The 23,931-nt window shown below is 46.0% G+C and overlaps 1 protein-coding gene and 1 pseudogene across 1 annotated transcript; both read right to left on the bottom strand.

The window, feature by feature from the left end:
- Positions 1 to 9,907: 9,907 nt before the first annotated feature.
- Positions 9,908 to 13,293, bottom strand: LOC136661185 (kin of IRRE-like protein 1; the record flags this gene model as incomplete). Its single annotated transcript, XM_066638223.1, has 6 exons — positions 9,908 to 10,090; positions 11,259 to 11,359; positions 11,464 to 11,584; positions 12,033 to 12,160; positions 12,927 to 13,063; positions 13,196 to 13,293. Coding segments are annotated over 6 exons (768 nt in total), but the record flags the coding sequence as incomplete, so codon positions are not given.
- Positions 11,011 to 11,127, bottom strand: LOC136661971 (5S ribosomal RNA; annotated as a pseudogene).
- Positions 13,294 to 23,931: the final 10,638 nt, after the last annotated feature.

The following is a 23,931-nucleotide window of genomic DNA, read 5'->3' as shown; positions in this document are numbered from 1 at the left end:
AGTTTTCTGTTTTCTGTTGCATGGTGCAGAGTTGTCGATCCGCTTGTCGGTTTTCACCCTAAACCCCACGCACCCCGTGAGGTTAACGGACCGTGGCGAGGCAACACCTTACTGCCTGGGGACTGCCCAGCGAGATGCAATTATCTCTCCCACCGTCGGAAACAGCCCCTGGCGTCACGCTCTACGGCAATCAAGGGAAGACTTATAACTGGTAACTGCTGCTTCCCGTGTTGTGCCGACACCGTATGGCGAAGTTGGAGTATCCAGTGGAGGGGGAAGAGAGGGGAAGAGAGGGGAAGTGGAGGGGTAAGAGAGTGGAGAAGGAAGAGTGGGGTTTTTGGGTATCAGGAAATTGAAGAGGGAGCAGTGGTGAGACAAACGGGTTGGTAGGGGGACCAGGTGGCTGGAGGAAGTAGCTGCCTTTGGGAGAGCTCCGTCTCCACAAGGTTATTTTTCAAGTTTTTAGTGCCTTCTGTCCTAGGATTTGATAAGAAAAGATATTTTATATTTTGGCGGAGAGTCGGCTCTTTGGAATGCACCTCAATTGCATTTAATTAGACACTATCAGCCCTAATTTGTCAAACAAGATAAAGATTTGTTACAGCAGCCATCTTGAAGGGAAAGCCGTTGCTAGTAGCTTTTAACAACATTGCTACATATAAAAACTGATTTTGCTGGAATGCAGAATTGTATGTTTAAAATTAACTTGAAGTGAAAGGAAAACAGCTCTCCAAACAAGAGTAGCCGGTTCTGTTTTTACAGTTTCCATTTTATTTACACAAGTGCTTTAATTCCAACTTTCAAGATGGTGGTTACTAGGGCACAGAGTGCTCGTTCTCCCACACAAGGGAATAAGTCCAAGTGTATTCAAAGGCTAATGGATGATTTTTGTGTTTCTTCTAAAGTAGGTTCTACTCATGAAAAGTCTTTTTTAAATGAAACTCTAAATGTCGATACAGCCTAACGCACATTAGGAATGTGCATAGTGACCCTGCAGATAATAGCCTGTTTGTACAAACCCTATGTGGGAGGGAAAACTATGACATGGACTTAGTAAATTAGGGGCTTGATACTTCACTTGATATTTCACTTGATTCTGGAAATTGGTCTTTGGATTCTAATTTATTTCAGAAGCTTACGTGGCCTGTTGTGGGATCTTATAATATTTCAGAAGACCCCAAAATGACTATACAAGATACTCCGGACGAAGTTTTTTCCCATAATCTTACTGGTGCTAATGATGGACACTCTAGTTTTTTCTGCTCTCAGATGCGTGATCGATGTTTCCATACGGCTATAACGACTAAGGCAATATTTGAGAAGTTAAGTATGATGCATCAAGAAATTATGGGAATGAAAGCTTTATTACAACTCAATGTAAATTTAATAAGTGATGGAATTTTAAGAGCAGCTCCAACTATTGATCCTCTTAAACCCATTGGAGATCAGCAGACAGTGGATGTAACAACAATTGGAGTTAGAGATGTCAATGAAAGATCTAGCCTAATGGAGAAACAAGTTATGATCCCAAGAAGTCACGATTGTCAGCTGAATGATGCACAAGATAATTTGCAACCTTCCTTTGTTTTCCAACTTTGTCAGGTTGGACTCAAGTATAATCAGGATTCAAGTATAGAAGAATTAAGATCAAATTTGACCTTTTTAATAATGACCTCATAGTTATCGATGATTGGCATGATGAAGAAAATAATATTAGTCCCATTGCTTTGCTAAAGATAGGATTCCTGCACCGTCTTCTCAACTTTATTCTAAAGGTTTGATCCTTCCTTGTAGAGCAATGGAATATTCCTCTACCTTGGAGGCTGATCCAAATTCTAATGGTTATTACATTACTATAAATAATTGGCCCCTGGGTCGTCCAACTAATACATGGAGGTCTGCAAGAGAAGTTGAACAGACCATAAAGAAGATCCTGGGTGAGGACTGGAATGCAAAAGAGTCTTTTTTTTTTTTTTTTGTATTTGTCGATATCCAAATAATCCTGATATAAAATGGGGAAGAATTCTGTTAATTTTTAGCAATCTGGAACATGCACACCATTTCTGGGGACTACTCTATAAATTTGAGTTTATGCAAATATCTTTTAAATGGGGTCTGAATGATAAATTTGATAGAAATTTTCAGCCCCCTAGAAGGGAAAAAAAGGGAAGGTTTGTAGCTAAATATGCCTCATGGCAAGGGAAAAATAAATCAACTTCCCAGTTTAAGTCCAGAAATGACTTTGGAAAACATAGCGGGACAGCTAAGGACTTAATCAGACGAATTAGGGGACCGGAGCCTTGTCCCTCCTTTGTGACCTTTCCGAATAATATAGCCCTTAAACAGGTCTCGGATAAGTTATTCTGCAAAAGTAAATCATGCAGAATTGAGGAACCATTGCCTGAGAATTTTAAACCCTTGGGTTATTATAACTATCAAACGGTTCAGCGTGCCCCATTTTATGATAGGGATTGACCAGAATGGTGAAGGCCTCATACTCAGTCTATAAATCTTTTATCCTGGAACATTGCTGGTTGGCAAAATAAGTTAATTGACCCAGATATTACTCAGTATCTGTTATCCTTTGAAATTATATGTCTCCAAGAAACATGGCTTACAGATTCTGAAAGCCCTTTTTTGCAGGGTTGAAATGTATGGCATATGCCTGCGGTCAAAGTTTCTTTTCAAAGAAGAGGGAGTGGAGGTTTGGCCCTTTTTATTGCAGCTACCACAGGCCTGGAAGGCACAGAACTCACCTGTTTGTCTTCTAATTATTGGCAAGTTATACTGATTAAGGGATGCAGAAGGAGTTCTTGGATTTGTATAAATGTATATATTCCCCACAATGAGAATTGTGAACTCAGCAATTGTCATTTGGGATCCTTTTGGGGGTTTACTTGACACATTAACTGTTGAATATCCTAATATCCCCTTTATGATCTGTGGGGATTTCAACGCCAGAATCGGTGACAGTCTCAAAATGGAGTTGGCTTTTGGTATTGAGTCAGAAGTGAGTCATTGTCCATTTAGAGTGTCTTGTGATAAAATGATCAATAATTATGGTCGCTCTCTAATGAAGTTAATATTCCAATTCCAGCTCATTTGTTTAAATGGTTCCAATCTGGATAGCTCTAAAGGATACTATACATTCCTTAGGGAGAAAGGGGCAAGTGTAACAGACTATATTTTTTGTTCAAATGTTCTGTTTGGATGGATAAACTGTATGGCAATAGGAGATAGTGCGGACAGTGATCATCTTCCACTTATGATGTCCTTTAACTGTAATTCAGTTCATACAAGGGTGTTGACGAATACTACATTGCAAGGTTTGGAACAAGGAGTTAGAAGATTAAAATGGTCATTGGAGATTGATACAAGTGCTAGAGCCTTGTTGTACTCTGAACAATTACTAGAGAAAAGAAGGCAGGTGATACAGTCCCACTCTGATATAGGTGGGACTTACCAGCAAATTATTATGGCTCTTAGACCCGTAGTATCGGCTCCCTTTCAAAAGAAGTCGAAGAAGGGCAATGATTCATGGTATGATAAAGAATGTATTATGCATAAAAAGCAGTTAACTAGAACATTGAGATATGCAAAAGTCGCTGCCAATAAAGAAGCTATGGAATGTTATTTGACTACTCGCAAGGCGTATAAACGACTTCTCCAAAATAAAAAAGAAAGGCTTTTATGTAGCAAATTGGAAGGCCCTGGAAGCTGCAAAGAAAGAAAAAAATCAAATTCAATTCTGGAGTTTAATTAATAGAGGTTTCTTACATCAAACCAGAGGAATTGTAAATTCTATCTCACCTGTAACCTGGATTTCTCACTTTAGTTATATCTGTGGGAGTGAGATAGACTTTCCCTTACCATCAGTAGATATACCTAACTGCTCTGAATGGCCTCCGGTCTCATGTAATGAAACTGTACAATTGATTGAGATTATGGGGACAGGTAAGGCGCCAGGTGATGCTATGATACCAGCGGAGATCTTTAAGATGGACCTGCATTGGTGGTCCCCTATTTTTGCCAATCTTTTCACGTGGATTAATCACTCCGGTAGAGTGCCTTCCGAATGGTTAAATAGCATAGTGATACCTAGATATAAAAAGGGTGATCCTAAGGAACCCTCAAACTATAGGCCTATCAGTTTAATCAATGTGGCAGCAAAATTATATGCCAGATTTTTATTGAATAAATTTATAGAGTGGGATAACAGCCAGGCTATTATTCATCATGAACAGGCTGGATTTAGAAAAGGCAGGAGTACTATTGATCAAGCATTTATATTACATCATATTATATGTAAATACACCAAGCATGCTAAAAGATCTCTTTATTTGGCCTTTGTGGATTTTACATCAGCTTTTGATTTAATTGATAGAGAGAGGCTGTGGACCAAATTATCCATGACCAATATAGATAAACGCCTATTGTGGCTTATTGAGATATTACACAGCCAAAATACACTTCAAGTGCGATTAGGCAATTTAGGTTATTTGACCAAAAAGATCCAGGTCAATAGGGGGGTTAAACAGGGCTGTATATTAGCTCCTTTTTTATTTAACTTTTATGTAAATAATTTGATCCCACAAATGTCCTCTCTATCTTTTTTTCCTCCTTCTATAGGAGATAGGAAGATTTCTATTCTGCTGTATGCAGATGATTTAGTTATGATGTCTCAGAATCAAATTGGACTTAAGAGGATGTTGTATAGATTTGGTCAACTTTGCAAGGAAGAGCATTTAAAAATGAATTACTCTAAAAGTAAAATCATGATTTTTGGGAAGGGCTCTGTCAATCATAAATGGAAGCTTGATGGGCATGTTATAGAACAGGTAAATTCATTTAAATATCTTGGCATACAATTTTCAAAGAGTCTGACCTGGAAACAACATAGTGAGATGATTTTAATCTCCAGTGCCAGACAGATGGGTTTGTTGAAAAAAAATTTTTATGCTAGAGGCGGACAGTTAATTCCCCCACTGATTAAAGTTCATGAAGCAAAGATCTTACCTCATATGTTATATGGGGCAGAGTTGTGGGGAGACTCATTTAAGGGAAACTTAGAAGTCTTACAAAATAAATTTTTGAGACAAATATTAGGACTGTCTCCAGGCACTCCTGTGGTTCATATTAGAGCAGAGCTAGGACTGCCATCTTTAGCCATTAGAATGGACCTTGCTTACTTCCGATTTTGGAGAAGGATCAATGCTATGGAAGAGTCAGCTCTAGCAAAAGAATGCTGGAACGAACAGATGCTTATTGGAGGATGGGCCAGTCAGGTTTTTTTTAAGTTAAAGTATTTTAACCTGGAGTATGACAAGTTTCTGTGCCTGAGTCCTAAAGAGCTCAGGGAATGGATTTATGACTGGGAAACTTACCAAGACAAAGTTTCTTTATGGGAATCTCGATATTCAAGCTGGTATCCCCATATTAACATCCAGCATATGATGTCCATTTATTTTTGAGACTCTGACTTACCCACAGTTAAGAAGCGCTTTTACTGAACTGAGATTTCAACAAATGCCTTCAGCATATTTAGAGGGTAGATATAAAAAAATTCCTATAGCAAAGCGCCTTTGTGTTTATGGATGTGGGCAAGTTGAAGATGTGTTACATTATTTACTGATTTGCCCCTTATATGGGAATCCGAGAAGCCGTTTTTTGAAACCAATAGTAAAATCCCTGTGTGGTTATTCCCCTGAATAATTAGTTTATTATCTACTTGAGGATTTACAATCAAATGTTACTTTTGCTGTGGCACATTTTGCCCTTGCGGCTAAAAAGATAAGATCTTGTTTTATTCAATTTGTTAATAACTGAGTTTTACTGTATGGCACTATTATACTAAAGTATATATACATTTTATATATTTTATTTTTCTTTCCAAATGTAATGACCTATGGTTAAGCAATAAAGGATTTGATTGATTGATTGATTGATAAATTTTGACAAACGGGATGCAGTGGGGAGGGGGAAGAGAGGGGTTTGTGGGTATCAGGAAATTGGAGAGGGAGCAGTGGTGAGACAAACGGGATGCAGGGGGAAGGGGGAAGAGAGGGATTTGTGGGTATCAGGAAATTGGAGAGGGAGCAGTGGAGAGACAAACGGGATGCAGGGGGAAGGGGCAAGAGAGGGGTTTGTGGGTATCAGGAAATTGGAGAGGGAGCAGTGGTGAGACAAATGGGATGGAGGGGGGAGGGGGAAGAGAGGGGTTTGTGGGTATCAGGAAAGCCTAGCACCCATGCTTAGAGATTTCCCAAGATCATGCGTCTGGAGCAGAGTCTGGAGTCTTTCCTTCCTGGGCAAGTCTATCAGTGAGCAAAGAGCGAGAGAGTCCTGTAGTCCCATTGCCGACTCCGTGTCCTAGCACCGTTTTGAAAATGCTGAGCTGCTGGCTGCTTCCACTAGCGCTCTTGGCCTGGCAGCCAGCCACGTCCACCATTTTGAAGTCTGACCTAGACCAAGACTTCTTAATAAGCCATGAAAACCTGTTTCCAGTTTCAGCAGAGATGTGCCTTTGGCTGTCCAAAATCCACTTTCACGTCCTGACATGGAGGTGGCTAAAAACAGTTTCCTCTCACGCTCCCCAAGAGAGATGGACCTGGCTACAGATGAAATGACTTACAAGCAGGCTATTGGCCATCTTGACAGCAACTCTGCGTTGCTAAGCTAGCCTGGCAGCCATCTTCCCCGGAGGTTGAGAATGGCATGTCTCAGCCCAGGTCTTCGGCACCGAGTCTATCTGGCTGTTTTGGAGTCCATTAGCCACATGAAGTGTCCGCTCCCTGTTCTCTCCCTTCTGAAGACGACCGGAGGTTGGCAGGGGTCAGGCACGAGTCATACGTGGGTCTGCATGCGTTGGTGGGCAGGGCGCCCATAGTCGGACTGCTGGGACAGGGAGGTATAAGAGAAGCGGGAGCAGCCCGAGGTCTTACTGGCCTGGTCCGACTGCTCATACCCGCTCTCGGCCTTCTCGTAGCTGCTGGGCTTGACGTAGCTGGTGAAAGCCCGGCTGTAGGGGGCTGTGAGGTAGGCCGTCCCACTGTACATGCTTTCCTGAGGGCAAAGTCGCTCGTGTGGGTCATAGGCTGCACGAGAGCCTGGTGTACCCAGGGTGTACCGGTGGGCATACTCATTCAACTTGGGCTGGACCGGCCCAGCGGAAGGGTAGAGATAAGATGCCCCAAACAAAGGTCGGGTGGTTGGCGTGTACTCAGAGAAGCTGCTTCCTAAACATTGCTCCTCATGGGCGTGGACCTTGTAGGAGCCATTGGTGGGATCCTGGGGAGGACAAAGACAGAAATGCCAATGAAGCAAGGTTAAGGTACCACCAAATTATTTGGAGGGCCGATTCACAGTGTGGTGCAATGGTTAGAGCATTGGACTACAACAAGGGAACCCCAGGTTAACCTCCCATAGCTGCTTTAGGAAAGAATGAAAAGAATGGACCAATTATGGAGAAGTTCATAGGTAGGCCTCTTTGCCATCAGGTGTGGTGGGCACTAGGTTAGACAGCATTAAGAGAGCATTAGACCCACTGCCCACAAACCTGCTATCCTAACTATTAGTGGAGAACAGAACTTTTCTGTTTCAAAGGCAGGATGCCAGCAGGTACCACCTGCTGAGGAAAAGATGCCAGGGATGATGTTCGTGTTCTAAAAACACTGGGAAGGCAGGGTATACATGTCTTAAATCAATGAATAAATGTCACCATCACACCCTGCTTTTGAGCATGTCGATTCATCTGGTTGGCACTTGTGGAAAGAGGAGGACCTTTTGGCATCACCCAGTAAGGCCACACATCTCTGGGGGTTCAAAGTGTACATTACTGTACACATCTTTGCTGGACCACACTGACTTAGAGCCTCAGTTTGGGTGGATCTACTGTGAGTCTCCCACACTCCCAGTTGAGCTCACCTTCAGTTCTTGGCTCCCCGTCACCATGGGCTCCTTGCCATCACCCTCTGTCTCACTCGGCCGGCTTGGGCTGCTCTCGCTCGTGGTGATCTGCACAAGGATATCTGCTTTGGAGAGCTGCGCCCCCCGCTTGGCTGCAGGATTTATGGACAGACAGAGGTGTGAGCTGAAAACTTGGTCTTCTACAGGATTTCACTCCAGGGGATTTAAACAATGACATCTGCGCACATTCCAGATCTTGGAGAGCTCTGGGATGGGCATGTGAAAACACCAGGAAGTGGCAAGATGCACTGAAGCCCTTCTCTGATCTATCCCTATGTAGATTGGGTAGCATTATTCAACGGAGGCATGGGTGGATCCCTATCCCCTTGGGCAGCTAGCTGGGAGAAGAGCAGGCCCATATATCTGCTGTTCGCAAGCTCCACTGGTGGCACCATTCCACCCACTGGTTTTCCCAAGAAACTGTGCAGGGGCAAGTGTCTGCGGGACCCCAGGAAAACAGCTCAAATGGTTGCGTCTGGAGCCGCCGTCCATAGCAGGGAGATGTCAGGCCAATGGAAAAGGAGGGGGAGAGGCTTTGAAGACCAGGTGGGGATATTCAGTGGGCCTAACCAAGTCCACAGACCAGAGGAGCTCAGAGGAAGAGGGAATAACCCTGCCTCTATCCAGCATTCTGACAATGCAGCCTTAACTATAGGCTGGCAGCAAACAGATCATTTGATTTTGTACCCCAACTTTCTCCCCAAAGTGACTCAAGGATTGGTGACGTGGGCTGCAGCTCAGGGGCACAAGGCCCCACGTAATTCCTGGGAGGGCTGAGAACGGTTGGTTGGCAACCTTCAGTCTCGAAAGACTATGGTAGAAGCCTGCAGCACCCAGTATTCCCAAGCGGTCTCCCATCCAAGGATTAGCCAGGCCTGACCCTGCTTAGCTTCTGAGAATGACACCTCACCTTTCCCACAGCGCTTCCGTCGGTAGCAGAAAGAGATGACAACCACCAGGAGCAGGAGAACAGCAACCCCGGAGGCAGCTAAGCCCCCCATGATCAGGACGGACGAGACCTCTGCGGGGAGAATTCATGCCTTTAATTACTGGCATTTGATTTCATGCCATCTTAAATGATACCTTGTGCTTTCTTCTGGTTGGGGACCAGAGCACGAATGCAAGTCAAAAATGGACGGATGTCAAAGCACAGACTTAGCTTGAAAATTTATTTTGGCCAGCAAAAAAACATAACTTTTTTGGTTGCAATCCTACCCTGCGCTGGAACAGGCAAGCCAAGAGGCTTGCGTTGTATCCAGCACAGGACGGGCCCAAGGCGGCCCAGCCAGAGGCAAGAGGAAACTTCCCAGCCCCGCCTCCCGCTCCCCACCTGCCCACCGCCCGCCCTCCCCCCACCCAGGAATGCCTCCCTCCCCACCTTCCTTCCCGCCCAGCCCAGAGGCTTGCATCAGCCCAGGCTGAACACAGCTGAAAGAGCAAAGTGATGAACGTCAAGTGCAGTGATTCCCAAACTGAGGCTCCCTGGGAAGCCATGGAATCCAGCCAGGGGAGATGCAGAATCCTGGTGAAAATCTGCCACCCTATACACTATAGGATTGTAGCCCTAATGGGGAGCTGTGGCCAATGGCCCAGTAGGTCAAGGGAACTGCTAGTTGGAAAGGTTTGGGAACCACTGCCCAAGGGGGGATGAAAGTCAAGGTCATGTTGTGTCACATCAGTATTCTGCCCTCCCCCTCCAGGACCTCAGTCTCAAGCTGGAGATTATCCCCTTTTCTTCTCCCAACAATCCCTGCCAAAGTATGCTGTACAGAGAGACAGTGGCTTGCTAAGGTGAGTTTCACTGCTCTGCTGGGCTCTGCACTTGGATCTCTCTGCTTTGAAAACAGGAGATCTGGCGGGGCCCCAGTGAGTTCACCATGAAGCTTGTTCCTGGTAAAATTAGTAGAGGGGGATGGGGAATCTTACCTTGGCGGCACAAGCTGACGGTAGCGGAACGTGCGCCAAAGCGATTCCATGCGGTACAGTTGTAGGCCAAGGTGAAGTCGCTGTCATGCGTTGGGTCGATCAGCAAAGCAGAGAGCACCCCTTGGTCGGTCACCATGGTGTCCACCGTGAACCGATCTAGCGAGCCAGCATCCAGCACCCATTCACCCCACGACCAGGCCTGTTGCAAAGAGACAGGAGGGCAAATCAGAAGCCTGGACAGGTAGAAGATGATGGCTGCAATGCTAACCACACTTTCCTGAGAGTAAGCCCCATTGAACAAAATAGGACTTACTTCTGAGTAGACTTGGTTAGGATTGTGCTCTCAATCTCTGAACAATTTAAAAAAATTGTTGTTAGATTAGGTGATTACCATTATTTATATGGATAAGATTATTAAGTATCACCACTGTCAATGCAGATTGAGGCATTCTGATCCTTGCTATCCATATGTAAAGTAGAACCCCGCTGCTGACAAAATAGTGGTACCTAATAGGACTGGTGATGATGCTGATTCCTACAGACTAGTGAAGAAGGTATGGGGACACACTGGGCAATCTATGGGGGGTGGGGGGTCTGTAATAGTAAAAGGGTTAAGAACCCTGAACTAAGCAGTGTGGGTTTAAAATCATGGGTTCAATATCTGTACATTCTAACTACTTTGGCACACATGCATTCCACCTTTTCATCCAACTTCACAAATAATATCTGGTTTCTTTTGCATATGACATACCCTACTGCCTTTCCAAAGACTGGGGCTGGCCTTCTGAGGTGAGGGGAGGTTGTACACAGCCTGCCCAGGCCTCAGAAGGTCTTTGAAATGCACTTCCAGCTTTGGTTGAAAACCAGGGGTGCCTTCAGGACTCCAGAAGGTCTCCAGGAGGCTTTATGAGGTGCAGGAACACTGCAGGCTACCTCCTCGCACCTCAGAAGGTCAGCCAGAGTCTTCAGAAAGACATTTTGTGAAAACCTGGAAGTGCCTCTCCAAAGGCTCCGGCTGAACTCAGAAGACCTCCTAGACACGACTTCCAGTCATGCCTGGGAGGTCCTCTGAGGTCCTCCAGTGGTTGGCAACCTTCAGTCTCGAAAGACTATGGTAGAAGCCTACAGCACCCGGTATTCCCAAGCGGTCTCCCGTCCAAGTACTAACCAGGCCTGACCCTGCTTAGCTTCCGAGATCAGATGAGATCAGGCATGTGCAGGGCAACAGTTGCTGCTCCAGTGTGGGCTTGCAATCCATGTTGAGTCAACTCCATGGATCACAACTCCATGGATAAGGAGGACCATCTGGTACATTCAGGCCTGGTTAAGGCATGAGGGTGGAGGGCAAAGGCGAGTCAAGCACTTACAATCCTGTCGGGGGGTGGGACGCTCCCCACCAAACACTCCAGCCGTGCCTTGGCCCCCACTGCAGTCTGCAGGCTTGGTTCCGCCCCGATAATGGGCGGCCCTGAGGAAAAGACAAAAATGACGGATGCAATCAGGTCTGGTCAGATTTCCGCCAGGCTCACTGCAATAGGTTGCTGTGCATGACCTGGTTCCAAGACCCCTCACCATTCACAGCTACTGCCTTCTCAGCCACTCCAATGCGTGGCACGATGGTTTTGCAGACGTACATGCCGGCATCTTCCTGCGTCACAGCCTTAAGGTGTAGCGCGTTTCCATTGATCAACACCTGTGGGTACAAGTGAATTCAGATTTATTTACTGAAATGAAGGGATCAGTGCTCTTTTTCCAGCCCAAAAAAGGATACCCGGCCTCAGTTATCTAACCAGGGAACAGAACATCCTAAACTGAAGGCCTGTTTGGACAGAAGGGCTTCACAATTTTTCTGAGGATTCAAAGTGGGTGGGTCTCCTGGTGCCACAACCAAAACTGTGTCCTGTGTGTTCACAGGCTCAGTTCAGGTGGGGAGGAAGGCAGAAAGGGGTGCCCCCCGTTGACCTTGGCAGACAGTCAGAATAAAGCAAAGGTTCTATATCTGTCTTACTACCACCATGGTCTTCCACCTGGCCCACTGTGCTACGAGACAACAGGAGGGGGTAGAGGTTGGTGTTCCCAGATTTGTGTTTGGTAAATTACACACAACTTGGGAACCTGAACTCCTGGTTTAAGTCACTGACCACACTAGATCCCTTCTTGGTCCAGGCTAGGGTGAGAGGTGGACTCCCCGCCCAGGTACAGGTGAAAGAGGCATCAGAACCAACACCTACAGTCAGGGGCTTGGGCTGGGAGATAAGGCGGGCTCCAACTGCAGGAAAAAAGAGGAAAACAGGGGTTAGGGGGGCCCATCGCTCAGTAGTAGAGACCTGCTTTCCATGCAGAAGGTCCCAGGAGTGAATTTTCTTTTTTTTTCTTTTAAAGACAGCGCTTGCCTTCTTTGTGAATGGCTTTTTGGTTGACAAGCAGTTCATTAAACATTCTTCTTAAAATCTGCAGTTTTATACACTGTTGTCTTCAATAGTGTGACTGAACGTGTGTTTATGCATGTATTAAATAGTTTGTTTTCAAAAAATTTGTATGTAGATACACATCTGCCTGTGCTGCTTCATACAAGTACTTATAAAATTAATTGGGGGTAGCTTTATAGTCAGTTAAGGGTCTTGATCCGTGTGCATAATATAAAAAAACAAATTAAGCATGCTTTCTTGCTTCAGAAATGGTTATTTTTACTCATATGCAAATTGATGCAAAGGTAATGGATATATTAGTCACCTCGCTCTAATTGGGTGCAAACCCAGCTGTGAATGTGTCAAAAATATGGCACAAATGCCTAATTTTACCACGATGATGGTCGCAGGTGGGAGGCCTTTGAGGTCTACCTGCTGGAACGGCAAGTGGGGTTACAGGAGAGAAGATCCTGGCGGGGGGAGCCCCACATCTGACCTGCCCACACTCAGTATCTGGCACCAATCTGGCACCAAGGTCACCCTCGTCATCTCCTTGTCCATCCTCCTCTTCCAAAGTGTTCCCACCTATCCCAGGATACACAGACCCAACCTGCCTCCTTCACTTACAATGCACATCCACCAGTGTGCTGCCGACGGCATTCGAGACCTCGCATGACACGGGCTCCATGAAAAACGATTGATTGACTATCGCCTCATAGCTGTCCCCGTTGGCCTCCGGAATGGGCACACCTCCTTTGGCCCACCTGCGAAGGCATGCACTGGCATCAGACGAGCCCGGCTCATTGCAATCCCCAAAGCTGCCAGTAGAGGGCATCGCAGCAACATCACTATTGCTGTGTGATCTCTGGGAGGTTGGAGTCTGTTGGTCTTTTTACCTGTCGCCTGTCAGCTCCGGGTTGGAGGTGGCCGTGCAGAGAAAGCTCACTTTGCCACCCTCGGCGACCGTTTGCGGCCGCACCGACAGCATGACGACAGGGGGATCTGCAAGAAAGAGGAGCAGAGAGGCTGAAAACTCAAGAAGGGGGACGGAACCCACACCAATGTGCCCATCCCATCCCAGATCTACTCAGGCCTGGCCTATTTATTAGCTCTTACCCCTACATTTGCCTCCACTCTCCCATCCTTGCCCTTGTCTCTCGCTTTACCCCTGGGTAACAGCTGCTGGCCAGTATGGGTCTCCTTGAATTTGTGCCACCTCTGGAGGAGAGCGCAGTGGCTTCAAACTGCTCCGTTCTCCCTGGGAACAGGGGTTGGGATCTGGCATAACTGCCGGATCCCAGCCCAACTCCCTCTCTCTGCCCGCCCACCCCCACCCACCCCCGGGTCTGCCCACTGCTCACCCACACCCCACCCAGGAATGCCTCTGTCCTGCCTCCTCCCTGATGCCCCCTGCCTCCCCCACGCCTACCTTTCACTCTTGCATCGGCCCACCCAGGCCATCGCAAGACTCAGCAGGGAAGCCGCCACAGAGGCTGGATTCAGCCTCCATGTGTTGGCGCATCTCCTTGTGGCTTCTGGCACGTTAGCGACCCTCCCGGGCCGGCGCAATAAACTTGTGGCCCAAGGCACGGTTAGGATTGTGCCCTTTGTCTCTTTTAGGGGTTTAGCCAACTCTTGCTTCTGAACATCCACGGACCTTCCCAGCCTTCGTCAAGGGCTCTGCTCTGACCATCAGAAAGGAAATGGGAGATCTTTGTGCTCCTAAGACAAGCCCAGGAGCACAGCCAGAGAAAAAGGTGGCAGCAGTGCTGCTTAGCAGTCTGTGAAACAAGAAGAGCCAATCAAGCTCCAAGTGTGCTTTGAAAAATCTGCCGGCTCACCTGGTGAACTACAGGAGGGAGAGAAGGGACGGAAGACTGCCGCTGGGCACAGGTGTCAGCTTCCGTGTGTCATTTGCAGGGATCCAATTGAGATCCAGCAGGGAGCTCCTGGAAAGATGAGGAATGATTTTATTCATTTGAAGAATGGAAGAAGCATATGCTGTTAGAGTTGGAAGGGAACTTGAAGAGCAGGGGCAAGCCAGGGCACAGGCCCCGCAATGGGGCTACTCAAGTCTGTGCTGGCTGAACCGCCACTTTGCAGCCTGACATGGAGGAAAGAATCTTCACCAGTCCCACCCCTCCCTGGGCCTGTCACTCCTGCACCCCGCCCCGGAATGCCTTCCCCCTCCCCAAAAACCTGCACCACCACCTGGGGTCGTGACTTACCTTTGGGTGCACTCTTCGCTCACAACAGGAGAGGCAGCTGAACGCTTTCCACATGCGCTGACTCCGGCGCACCCTCGGCATCACCTGGCAGGACAAAGTTCCAAACAACACAGTCCTGAGAGATGCCTGCATTGGCTCGGTCATGTCGTGAGAATGGATGATGGCCGGATCCCAAAGGATCTCCTCTATGGAGAACTCCTGCAGGGAAAGCGCCCTACAGGTAGACCACAGCTGCGATACAAGGACATCTGCAAGAGGGATCTGAAGGCCTTAGGAGTGGACCTCAACAGGTGGGAAACCCTGGCCTCTGAGCGGCCCGCTTGGAGGCAGGCTGTGCAGCATGGCCTTTCCCAGTTTGAAGAGACACTTGGCCAACAGACTGAGGCAAAGAGGCAAAGAAGGAAGGCCCACAGCCAGGGAGACAGACCAGGGACAGACTGCACTTGCTCCCGGTGTGGAAGGAATTGTCACTCCCGAATCGGCCTTTTCAGCCACACTAGACGCTGTTCCAGAACCACCATTCAGAGCGCGATACCCGAGTCTTTCGAGACTGTAGGTTGTCAACACCCCTGGCATCTCTACTTGGCGCTGAGGCCCAGGGCTCATGGACATTCCTCACTGGGTGATGTAGATGTGCCTTATAGTACGTTTGTGACACCCAGTGCCATTGCTCGGAGGGTTTAGGATTGGGCTCTTATTTCAAACCCCTGCTCAGTGCACGGCCACTGATCACCTAACTCAGTAATGGCAACCAACACTGTCTATATTGTTTTGCTTTTTAATTCATTTTTTTCTTTGTTGGTTTGCTTTTTAGAGGCAAGGAAGGCAGGATAGAAATGTTTAAAAGTAAATTTAATAAGAAAACAAATTACCTCCTAACAGTGAGGCAACACAAAGATAAAAACAGCAGATAAAGTGGCAGCACTAAAACCATCTATTCTAACCCAGTTAAGCACCTTGCAAAATAAAAATGGTTATTGCCTGGTACCCAATCAGACAAGGTAGAAACCAGATGAGCTTCCATTGGGAGAGCATTTGACAGGTAGGGCACCACAGCCAAGGAGATCCTCTCAGCAGAAGTAGCCCACCCCACCTCAGCACAGATGGCACCCAAGGTGTTCAGAGAATGACTGCCCAAGGTGACCCTCTTACATGATCAGACTAGGGAGCGGATGATCTTGCAAAGAGTAAGGGAAACAGGAGGGAATTTGGCAGAGGCAGACAGAGAGACAGTGCAAAAGAGAGGCAAAGAAATAAAGAGAAGAAGGAAAAGGGTGAGCAGAGGAGACCAAGGCCAACAATTCCTTGCACGAAATCATTTGTGTCAAAATCTTCCTTGTGCTGCTGAATCAAAGGGTCTTCCCTCTTTTCTTCTGTCTTTTGTTAAGAGAGTATTTAGCTTCAGGGCTCAACAGAAAATTGTATTTTTTAATTAATTAATATGTCAATTTTCACACTCTGCCAGGTGTTTAGATGGGCATTTTTTATTTAGACTCTCAGGAGTCTGAATTCCAGTCAAGACTTTAGGAGCTAATGAAGTATTATGCTAATATGTGATATGCTCCCTTCTGTGACAGACAGAAAGCACCTAGTGACACCAGAACACTCATTCCGACACTGCTGAATTCCAGGGCCTAAATCTGGTTTATACTTCCACATCAGCCATGGTCATGATTCTGCAGGTATTTGACTGATTGCGAATTCAAAGCACATACTGTACTCACCAGATCTTCCCTGTAGTATTCTGGTGGGTGCTTTCCAGTTGGCAAACACAGCCTGGCACAGTGGCACATAAAGCCCTGGATGCCTTTTTTGCTGTGCTTGATGAAGACCCGCTGTAAAATGGCCTTGGTGGCAGCACCAACCACTTTGCCTTCCTCATTGACATCCCTGCTTTCAAGACCTGAATGGGTGAGAGAGAAGGCCAATCAATCAGAGATGCCTGCTGGACCTTTTTCTTCTTTTAACTACAAAGTCTGTTTTGTTCTCTTATTTGTTTGTGCCTATCTCCATGCACGGGAAATCCCCTTTTCTTTCCAACTTCCTCAGTCCATCCCAAGCCACCACTGCCCTCTCTGCTTTTTGACCTCTCTATCTAACTGTGCCTTATGAGTGGGCAGAAAAAGACAGCTTCACGTAATTTTTATTTATTTTTTCAATAGATTTCTATCCTGCCCTTCTCCAGAACAACAGGAAGTCCAGGGTGGGTCACAATCACAAATTAAAATTCCAGAAAAAAACAAATTACAATGAACTTAAAAATATATCAAAATACAATAAATAAATCATGAAGTTTAAACAACCCCCCCCCCCAATAAGGTCAATAGAAAAGCAAAACAAAATCAACAGGTACCAAGGTACACAATAATTGTGCACTATTTTTGTTCCCCTCCCCTTAAAAAATGTGGATTTGAATGTAAATTGTGATGAAAGAGAAGGGTTAAAAGGACTCAAAGCCTAGCAGTTAGTGACGGCCCTTGATCTCTTGCTGTCCACTCTATTCTTCCTATTGGTCCGTTTGGGATTAACTGGGAAAAAATGATAGCTTTCTCTGCCATCTAGGGAGCTGAGTCAGAAGGAGGCTACCTTGGGGACCCTCCCTCCTTGGTGAACAGAGAGCCCCAAAATCTAGTGGGTTCCTTTTCTTCTGGAAGTTAAAACAGTCATGTAATGAGATTATCAGAGACCAGTGATGAACCTGCTCCCTCCTGGATGAACTTGGACCACAAAATCCTTAAAAAATATAGGGAGTTTATTAAAGGGCAAAGCTGCACTCCTCACTTACACATGAAGTAGGCAGGAAAATCTTCTTCTCTTAGGAAGCTCCCATTAATATGAGCCAGGTGTCCTAGAGAGACAGTGGAATAAATAGGAAGTTACTCTTGGAAAACCAACCTGAATCAGTATTAGCTTATGAGGGAGTGCTCTGAAGTGGTTGTAAAGTGCCATGAGACCTCTGGAGAGACCCATCTTGAAGGACAGCTTCAGTGCTCAGGGGATGCCTTTTGGGACTTCCTTCATGGTGTTGCCATCGACAATGGACGGAATGTTGATTCTTGGACTGTCAAGACAGCACCTAGGACTGCCAGAGATCTCCCTAGGTCAGTGTTTCTCAAACTGTGGGTCAGGACCCACTAGGTGAACCGAGAGCCAATTACAGGTGGCTCCCCATATCATTTCAATATTTTGTTTTTACTATATTAGACTTGATGCTATCATTTGGGGAAATGTGACAAACTTGTACTTTTTACAGGCTAGAATGTAACACAGTAAATGGGACTTACTCCTGGATAAGCACGGGTAGGATTGCAGCCTATGACTGTGAAAACGTTTCCTGCTTATTGAATGCAAATCTTAGAGAACTTTTATAAAATGATGTATAGATGGTGTCTGACTCCAGGTAAACTGGCAAAAATGTATTAATATACCAAATAGATGTTGGAAGTGTAAAAGACAAGAAGGAATGTTCTACCATATGTGGTGGACTTGTACAAAAGCAAAAATATATTGGACTTTGATAGACCAGCAAATGCAGTTGACATTTAAGGTAAATTTACAGATGAAACAAGACAGTATTTTGTTGGGAATATTGGATGATTCAATTCAGAAAGACTATGAAACTATGTTTTTATAGATGACAACTGCTGCAAGAATATTGTATGCCAAATACTGGAAAGTTCCAGAGATACCTGTAGTGGAAGAACACTGGCTAAAGGTATTGAATTTGACAGAAATGGATAAACTTACAATACTTCTTAAAGATAAGCCAGTAAAAACTTTTATGGACAATTGGAAACCATTCATGGACTTCCTGCGCATTGAAGGGAGAGTGGGTCAAATAATCTATGGCTTTGATGAGTAGATAGGGGATTTAACTTTTATGTTTTTCTCATTTTTCTTTTTCTTTTGAAAATGTACATTTTAAATAAGTGTAGATTGTTTAAGATGTGATGACTAACTTTTTTGTATGATTTGTAGTAATAGAACAAAAAAATGTAGTTTGAGATCTCCACACTTGCCACACAACTTGTAATATCTTTATTCTTTTTAATTTGTTTGTATTTGCATTTATTAAAATAAATAAAGAAAGAAAGATTTTCCTGCTTGATGATGTCACTTCAGAACATTATTTCCGGTGGGTCCTGATAGATTCTCATTCTAAAAAGGAGGTCCTGGTGCTAGTAGTTTGAGAGTCACTGCCTTAGGAGGTTGTGAGCTGAGACCAGTGTTCTCCCTGTGGGGCACATGTACTGTACCGAGAGGCAATAAACAAGGGGCATCTTTTAAGCATTAGGACCCACTTTTTTAAACGATACTCTATCAGGACCCACTTAGGTTTACCAGACTTTAAAAAAAGAGGTCTAGAAAGAAAAATCTATTTATTTATAAGGGATAATAACCAGAAAAAGACCCTGAAACATTTATCTCCCTATATTTACACGTGCTTGCAAACTGCAGCAGTTGGGCTCTTTGTAGGGTAATATGTAACTACAGTATCTGATTTTTGAATAGCCTCAGGGCTTGAGAAAATAGCTCAGCGGTTCTCAAACTCACTGGGAGTCCAAGAACTGCTTGTAAGTGGCAGGGACTGAGAGAGGGGATGTGCCCCAGTGGCGCCGCAGTGGTAGTGGTGCCGCAGGCACCCAGAGGCTTGCGTACCTGAGGGGGTCTGCCAGCCTTGGAGAGGGTCCGAGAGGCCTGCAGCTCTCTCTGCGGGTCTCCCCCAAGCTTCATTTCACTCCGATCTGAAGATTGGAGTGACTTTTGGTTTACTGTGGCACTGCTGGGGCATCCATTACTAGGTCACTCCCCTTAAGGGGAAATGACCCGTTTTATGTTCCTACATAAAACCCACCAAACATCAGGTCACAACCAACCAGTGGGTCCTGACCCACAGTTTGGGAACCACTTGTATAAACTATTCTTGTAGAGAAGCCAGTGGTCCCCTGTTCCTGGCACTGGGTTCTAGTTTCTGCACCAAGAGACCTGTTGAATCAAAGGGACTTCTCTGTTCAGTCACCCAGATATCACAAGTTCTCGCACAGCCAAATGCTGACCTAATGTTTTTTAAGCCAAAATACACTTTTGCCAAAATACAAACAAGCAAAAATCGTCTCCAACAATTAGGATGGTTTTCAGGGGTGCTCTGCAGTTTGGGAGGATCTGCCAGGTGAAAAAGAGGGGGTGTCTTTGAAACAGTCACACTGCTTATTGGATTAGAGAAACGGGTGGGGGCTGATGTTCAGCACTGAAGTGAGGGATGCTCCTTGACTTACCCACAAAGCAAGCTGCCACCTTGAATATTGCTGCCTCCTTCACACAAGGATGGAACACACAGCTCAGAGCAGCACCCCTAATGAGATCTGGGCTGTAGGTCTTGGTCTTGCAGAAAATAACAATGAGAACTGGCATCAGGCATATTTGTGCAAAGGGAACACTCTGTACTGATCCTACCACCCTTCTATCACAAATAAACTAGTGAAACCCATGAAGTTGGATGTAGACTAAGCAGACCTGGGTTCAAATCCATGCTCATCTATGAATTTCACTAGAGGACTATGGGACAACGAACATCATACTACCTTATAGTGTGATGTGGAAATTCCCCATGGTATATGAGAAAATTTATACAGGTTGAGTCTTGGCATCCATGAGGGTTCCGTTCTGAGAATCCCTGCGGATGCCAAAAATCATGCTAAATGAAATCCATTTAAAAAACAATGTCCCTTTTCTCAGTGGTTTAAAAACAGCTTCACTTAACATTGTGAGGGAGAGCAGAAGCAGAAAGCAGACAATCTCTCTCTCTCTCTCTCTCTCTCTCTCTCTCTCTCTCTCTCTCTCTCCAGGTGCTTAGAAAGGCCTCACTCCTAGGCAGTGACACTTCCCTTCACCTGAAGCACAGGGAAAGAATGCAAAGAGGGAGGCAATAATCACTTCCCTTTGTATTCTTTTCAGTGCTCCAGGGGGAAGGCAGGGGTTGCTTGCCTGGGAGTGAAGCCTCTCTAAGCCCTTGGAGAGAGATTACAATGGTAAGTGAGGCTATTGTTAAAGGATGTTTTTCCTTTAATTTAAAGGACCATTCTCATCACACTGAAATAAAATTGAAGGTGAAATATCCTCAGCTAATGATATTATACCTGTATGAGTTTTGTTGAGATAAAGCTCAGTAAGATAAAGCTTTGTAAGTAGTTCTACTCTATTCTTGACGAACAGGTGGGATTTAAAGTGGTACCCTGGGAAGGCAGCAACAAAGACTTACCAAATGTTTGGCAACATGGTAGAGCACGAAGTGAAGGTCGTGGCTTTGGGATTTCACGTACCTCCTCACTCTTGGGACCAGCACTCTGAGATAGGCCATTGCTTCCTGCAGCACATGGAGTCAAAAAAGTTCATATCCTAAGGCAGGGGCCTCCAAACCCTGGCCCGGGGGCCATATGTGGCCCATGGAGAGCCTCTATCTGGCACACGACCAGCCTCTTGTTCCCTGAAAGCCTCTGGCCCACTTGGCGGAACATGACTGGAACAGTGCTCTGGTTGCGTCTGGAGGGTGGCTTCTGGTCTGAAGGGCCGGAGAGGTTGAATGAATGAGCCCATTCATTATTTATTCACTCATCTAAGTTCCATCTCTGATTTATTTATATAAATGTTACATTTAAATTTTTTTCCCGGCCCTCAATACCGTGCCAGATATTTGATGTGGCCCTCTGGCCAAAAAGTTTGGAGAACTCTGTCCTAAGGCGTCCTTTGCACTGGAGAAGAATTTTTCTCCTATGGAAGGCTTCTTATGGAAACCTCAGGAAACAATCCTAGCCAGGGGAAACACCAGCATACTGTCACACACACCAGCACACAGGCAGCCCCACCAGTGCAGAAGCCTGACAGGTGCTGCACTGACACAAGCACAGCAGTGCACCAGAAAGCCATGCCCCACCACCAACAGGTTGAAGAAAGTCCCTGGCCACAACCTCACCATCAGAGAGGTTGAAAAAGGGGGGAGGGAAGCAAGGTGGGATAGATAAAGTTAGATCCCAAAATCCCTTCCTGAGCTGTACATGCCCCCAGTGGCTCCAAAGCTGGCAACGTAGCTTGTGTAGCTCATAGGAGTCCCATGAAGTAGCTGGTATAGCCCTGCACAGGAGTCATGCCATGCGGGTACGTCTTTCAGAGTTCTGTTACCCTGCACATGCCCGATCTTGTCTGATCTCGGAAGCTAAGCAGGCTCAGGCCTGGTTAGTACTTGGATGGGAGACCGCCTGGGAATACCGCCTGCTGTAAGCTTATACCATAGTCTTTTGAGACTGAAGGTGGCCAACCATCTCACCCCCCCCACACACACACACACAGTTAACCTCTCCAACATGATAGCACATTGGAATCAGCAGACAAAGCGCACTCAGCCCTGAGCAATCAGCACAGCGGCCGCATAGCATCAGGCTGTAAGGTACCCTATGTCTGCGTTTGCAGCAGGACCCTATCACCCCGAGTTGGGGCGCCTTCTCCCTGATGTGCCAGCAAGACACAAGGCCTGGAGAGGTTAATCAAAGAGCTATTTAGGACTGAAGCATGCTGGGCAAATGTCTAGATCTCCGTCTACCATTGTGTGATCCTTAGAGAAAGGTCGGAGTACAAATGTACGTACATAGGAAAACTAAAATATTCAAGCATTCAGCTAGCTAGCTAGCAAGAAAAGAGTAATACAGTGGAAACTGGTTATTTCTCAGATACTTTGAGTGGACTGGAAACAGGTTTGTTTCATGTCAGCTTTGAGCTGGAAAACATGCGCTAGATCTACAGGTGAAGCCTCATTATTCGCGTGAGTTCCATTCCAAGCACTTAAGTGGATGGCAAAAAAACGTACTATAGCAAATCAATTTTTAAAAAAAATTAAAAAAGTTTTTTGGCTCAGGTGATTTAAAAACAGCCTTGCTGATCTTTGTGATGTAAGATCATTAAGAAGACAATCCATCAATCAGTCCTCCAATTCACTCCGCCCCTCCCTTCACCAATGCAAAGTGATCACCTTTCTTTCATGTGCTCAGGGGGAAGGGAGGGGTCACCTGGAGAGAGAAGGATTGATGGATTGTCAGCCAGCTGCCTCCCCTCTCATTAAGGAGGCTATTGTTAAAGAACTGTTCAGATTTTTAAACTGATTTTAAAGGCATGCATTTTCCCCCTTCTCCAGGGATCAGCACATTCCTTCTCATTTGCAGTGGCCATTCATGCTGAGTCAAATCCGTGTATAACAAGACTGGACCTGTATATTTTCTGATGTCAGAAAGCCAAGATATAACAATGGCAATGGCATTGCTAGATGGGTGCGGGCCACACTGTGTGACGTGCACGGGGAGTGATACCACTACTCACCCAAATTTTTAAAATCTTTGTATTTCCAAATAATACAATCACGTTATATATCAATCAAAGCATAATTTCATGTATGAAGTTCAGGTAACTTCAATGAAACAAACCTTAAACTAGCTCTTTTCCATCAAAAGTTATAAAAAAAACAGCGGGGGTGGGGTGATGGTACAATGCCACTCAAAGCATTGCCCCCCCCGTCGCATGGGGGGAGATCCATCACAGGGGTGATGCGCTGGCGTCCCGCACCGGGTGACACAAACCCTGGTGACGCCACTGCAGAGAGGGAAGCAAATTAGTCAAGACAGGACCTGCAGGGGGAATGAAGCCGAAGACGGTGGTCAGTCTTGCGAAGCCAACATGTACAAGAAACCCTTGAGCAGGGCCAGCCCATTCATGAGGCCAGCTAACGCAGATTGGTGGGGCTGCCCATCTCTGCCTGCCTGCCTACCTCCACTGCTCCTCCTCCTCCTCCTCCCACTCCCTGCATTGGAAAGGGAAGAAGGGATAGAGAAGAGCAGAGGAAGAGAAAGCTGGAGGGCAGGAGAGAGTTGAACAAGAACATGGGGAAGGGGAGGAACAGAGACTGGCACATCATCAGTTAAAGGGGGACAATATTTGGCATGCTGCCTTAGGAGGTCTTGGGCCTGCCCTGCCTATCCTTAGCATCATCCTTCCCCCACGGGCACAGCAAGCAAGAGTTGAGCTACAACATGGGAGAATTTCCCAGAACAGTCAATGGCAGGTCACCCCCGGCAACAAGAGTCTTGGTCCCTGCTCTTGGAGGTGATTCCTCTCTCCTGCTAATGTAAGTCACGCAGGTGGCCACTCACCTCCACCACCTCACTCTTATCCTGGAGATGAACAAGAATGTTCACCATTTCAGAAATGGCTGCTTCTGTTGTATGTGGGAGCCACTGTTTCCCCTTCCGGCTCCGAAGCAACCACAAGTGCTTTATCACTAGGGCACGGACGCTTGCTTCCTCCTGCAAATAGGAAACAAATAGGAAGAGTCACCAGAGATTGATACTTGCCACGTTTCTAAT

The sequence above is a fragment of the Tiliqua scincoides genome, chromosome 10 (assembly GCF_035046505.1).
Source record: "Tiliqua scincoides isolate rTilSci1 chromosome 10, rTilSci1.hap2, whole genome shotgun sequence".
In the NCBI taxonomy this organism is placed as follows: domain Eukaryota; kingdom Metazoa; phylum Chordata; class Lepidosauria; order Squamata; family Scincidae; genus Tiliqua; species Tiliqua scincoides.
Note: the sequence above shows the minus strand (reverse complement) of the source record. Positions and strands in the feature narration are given on the sequence as shown.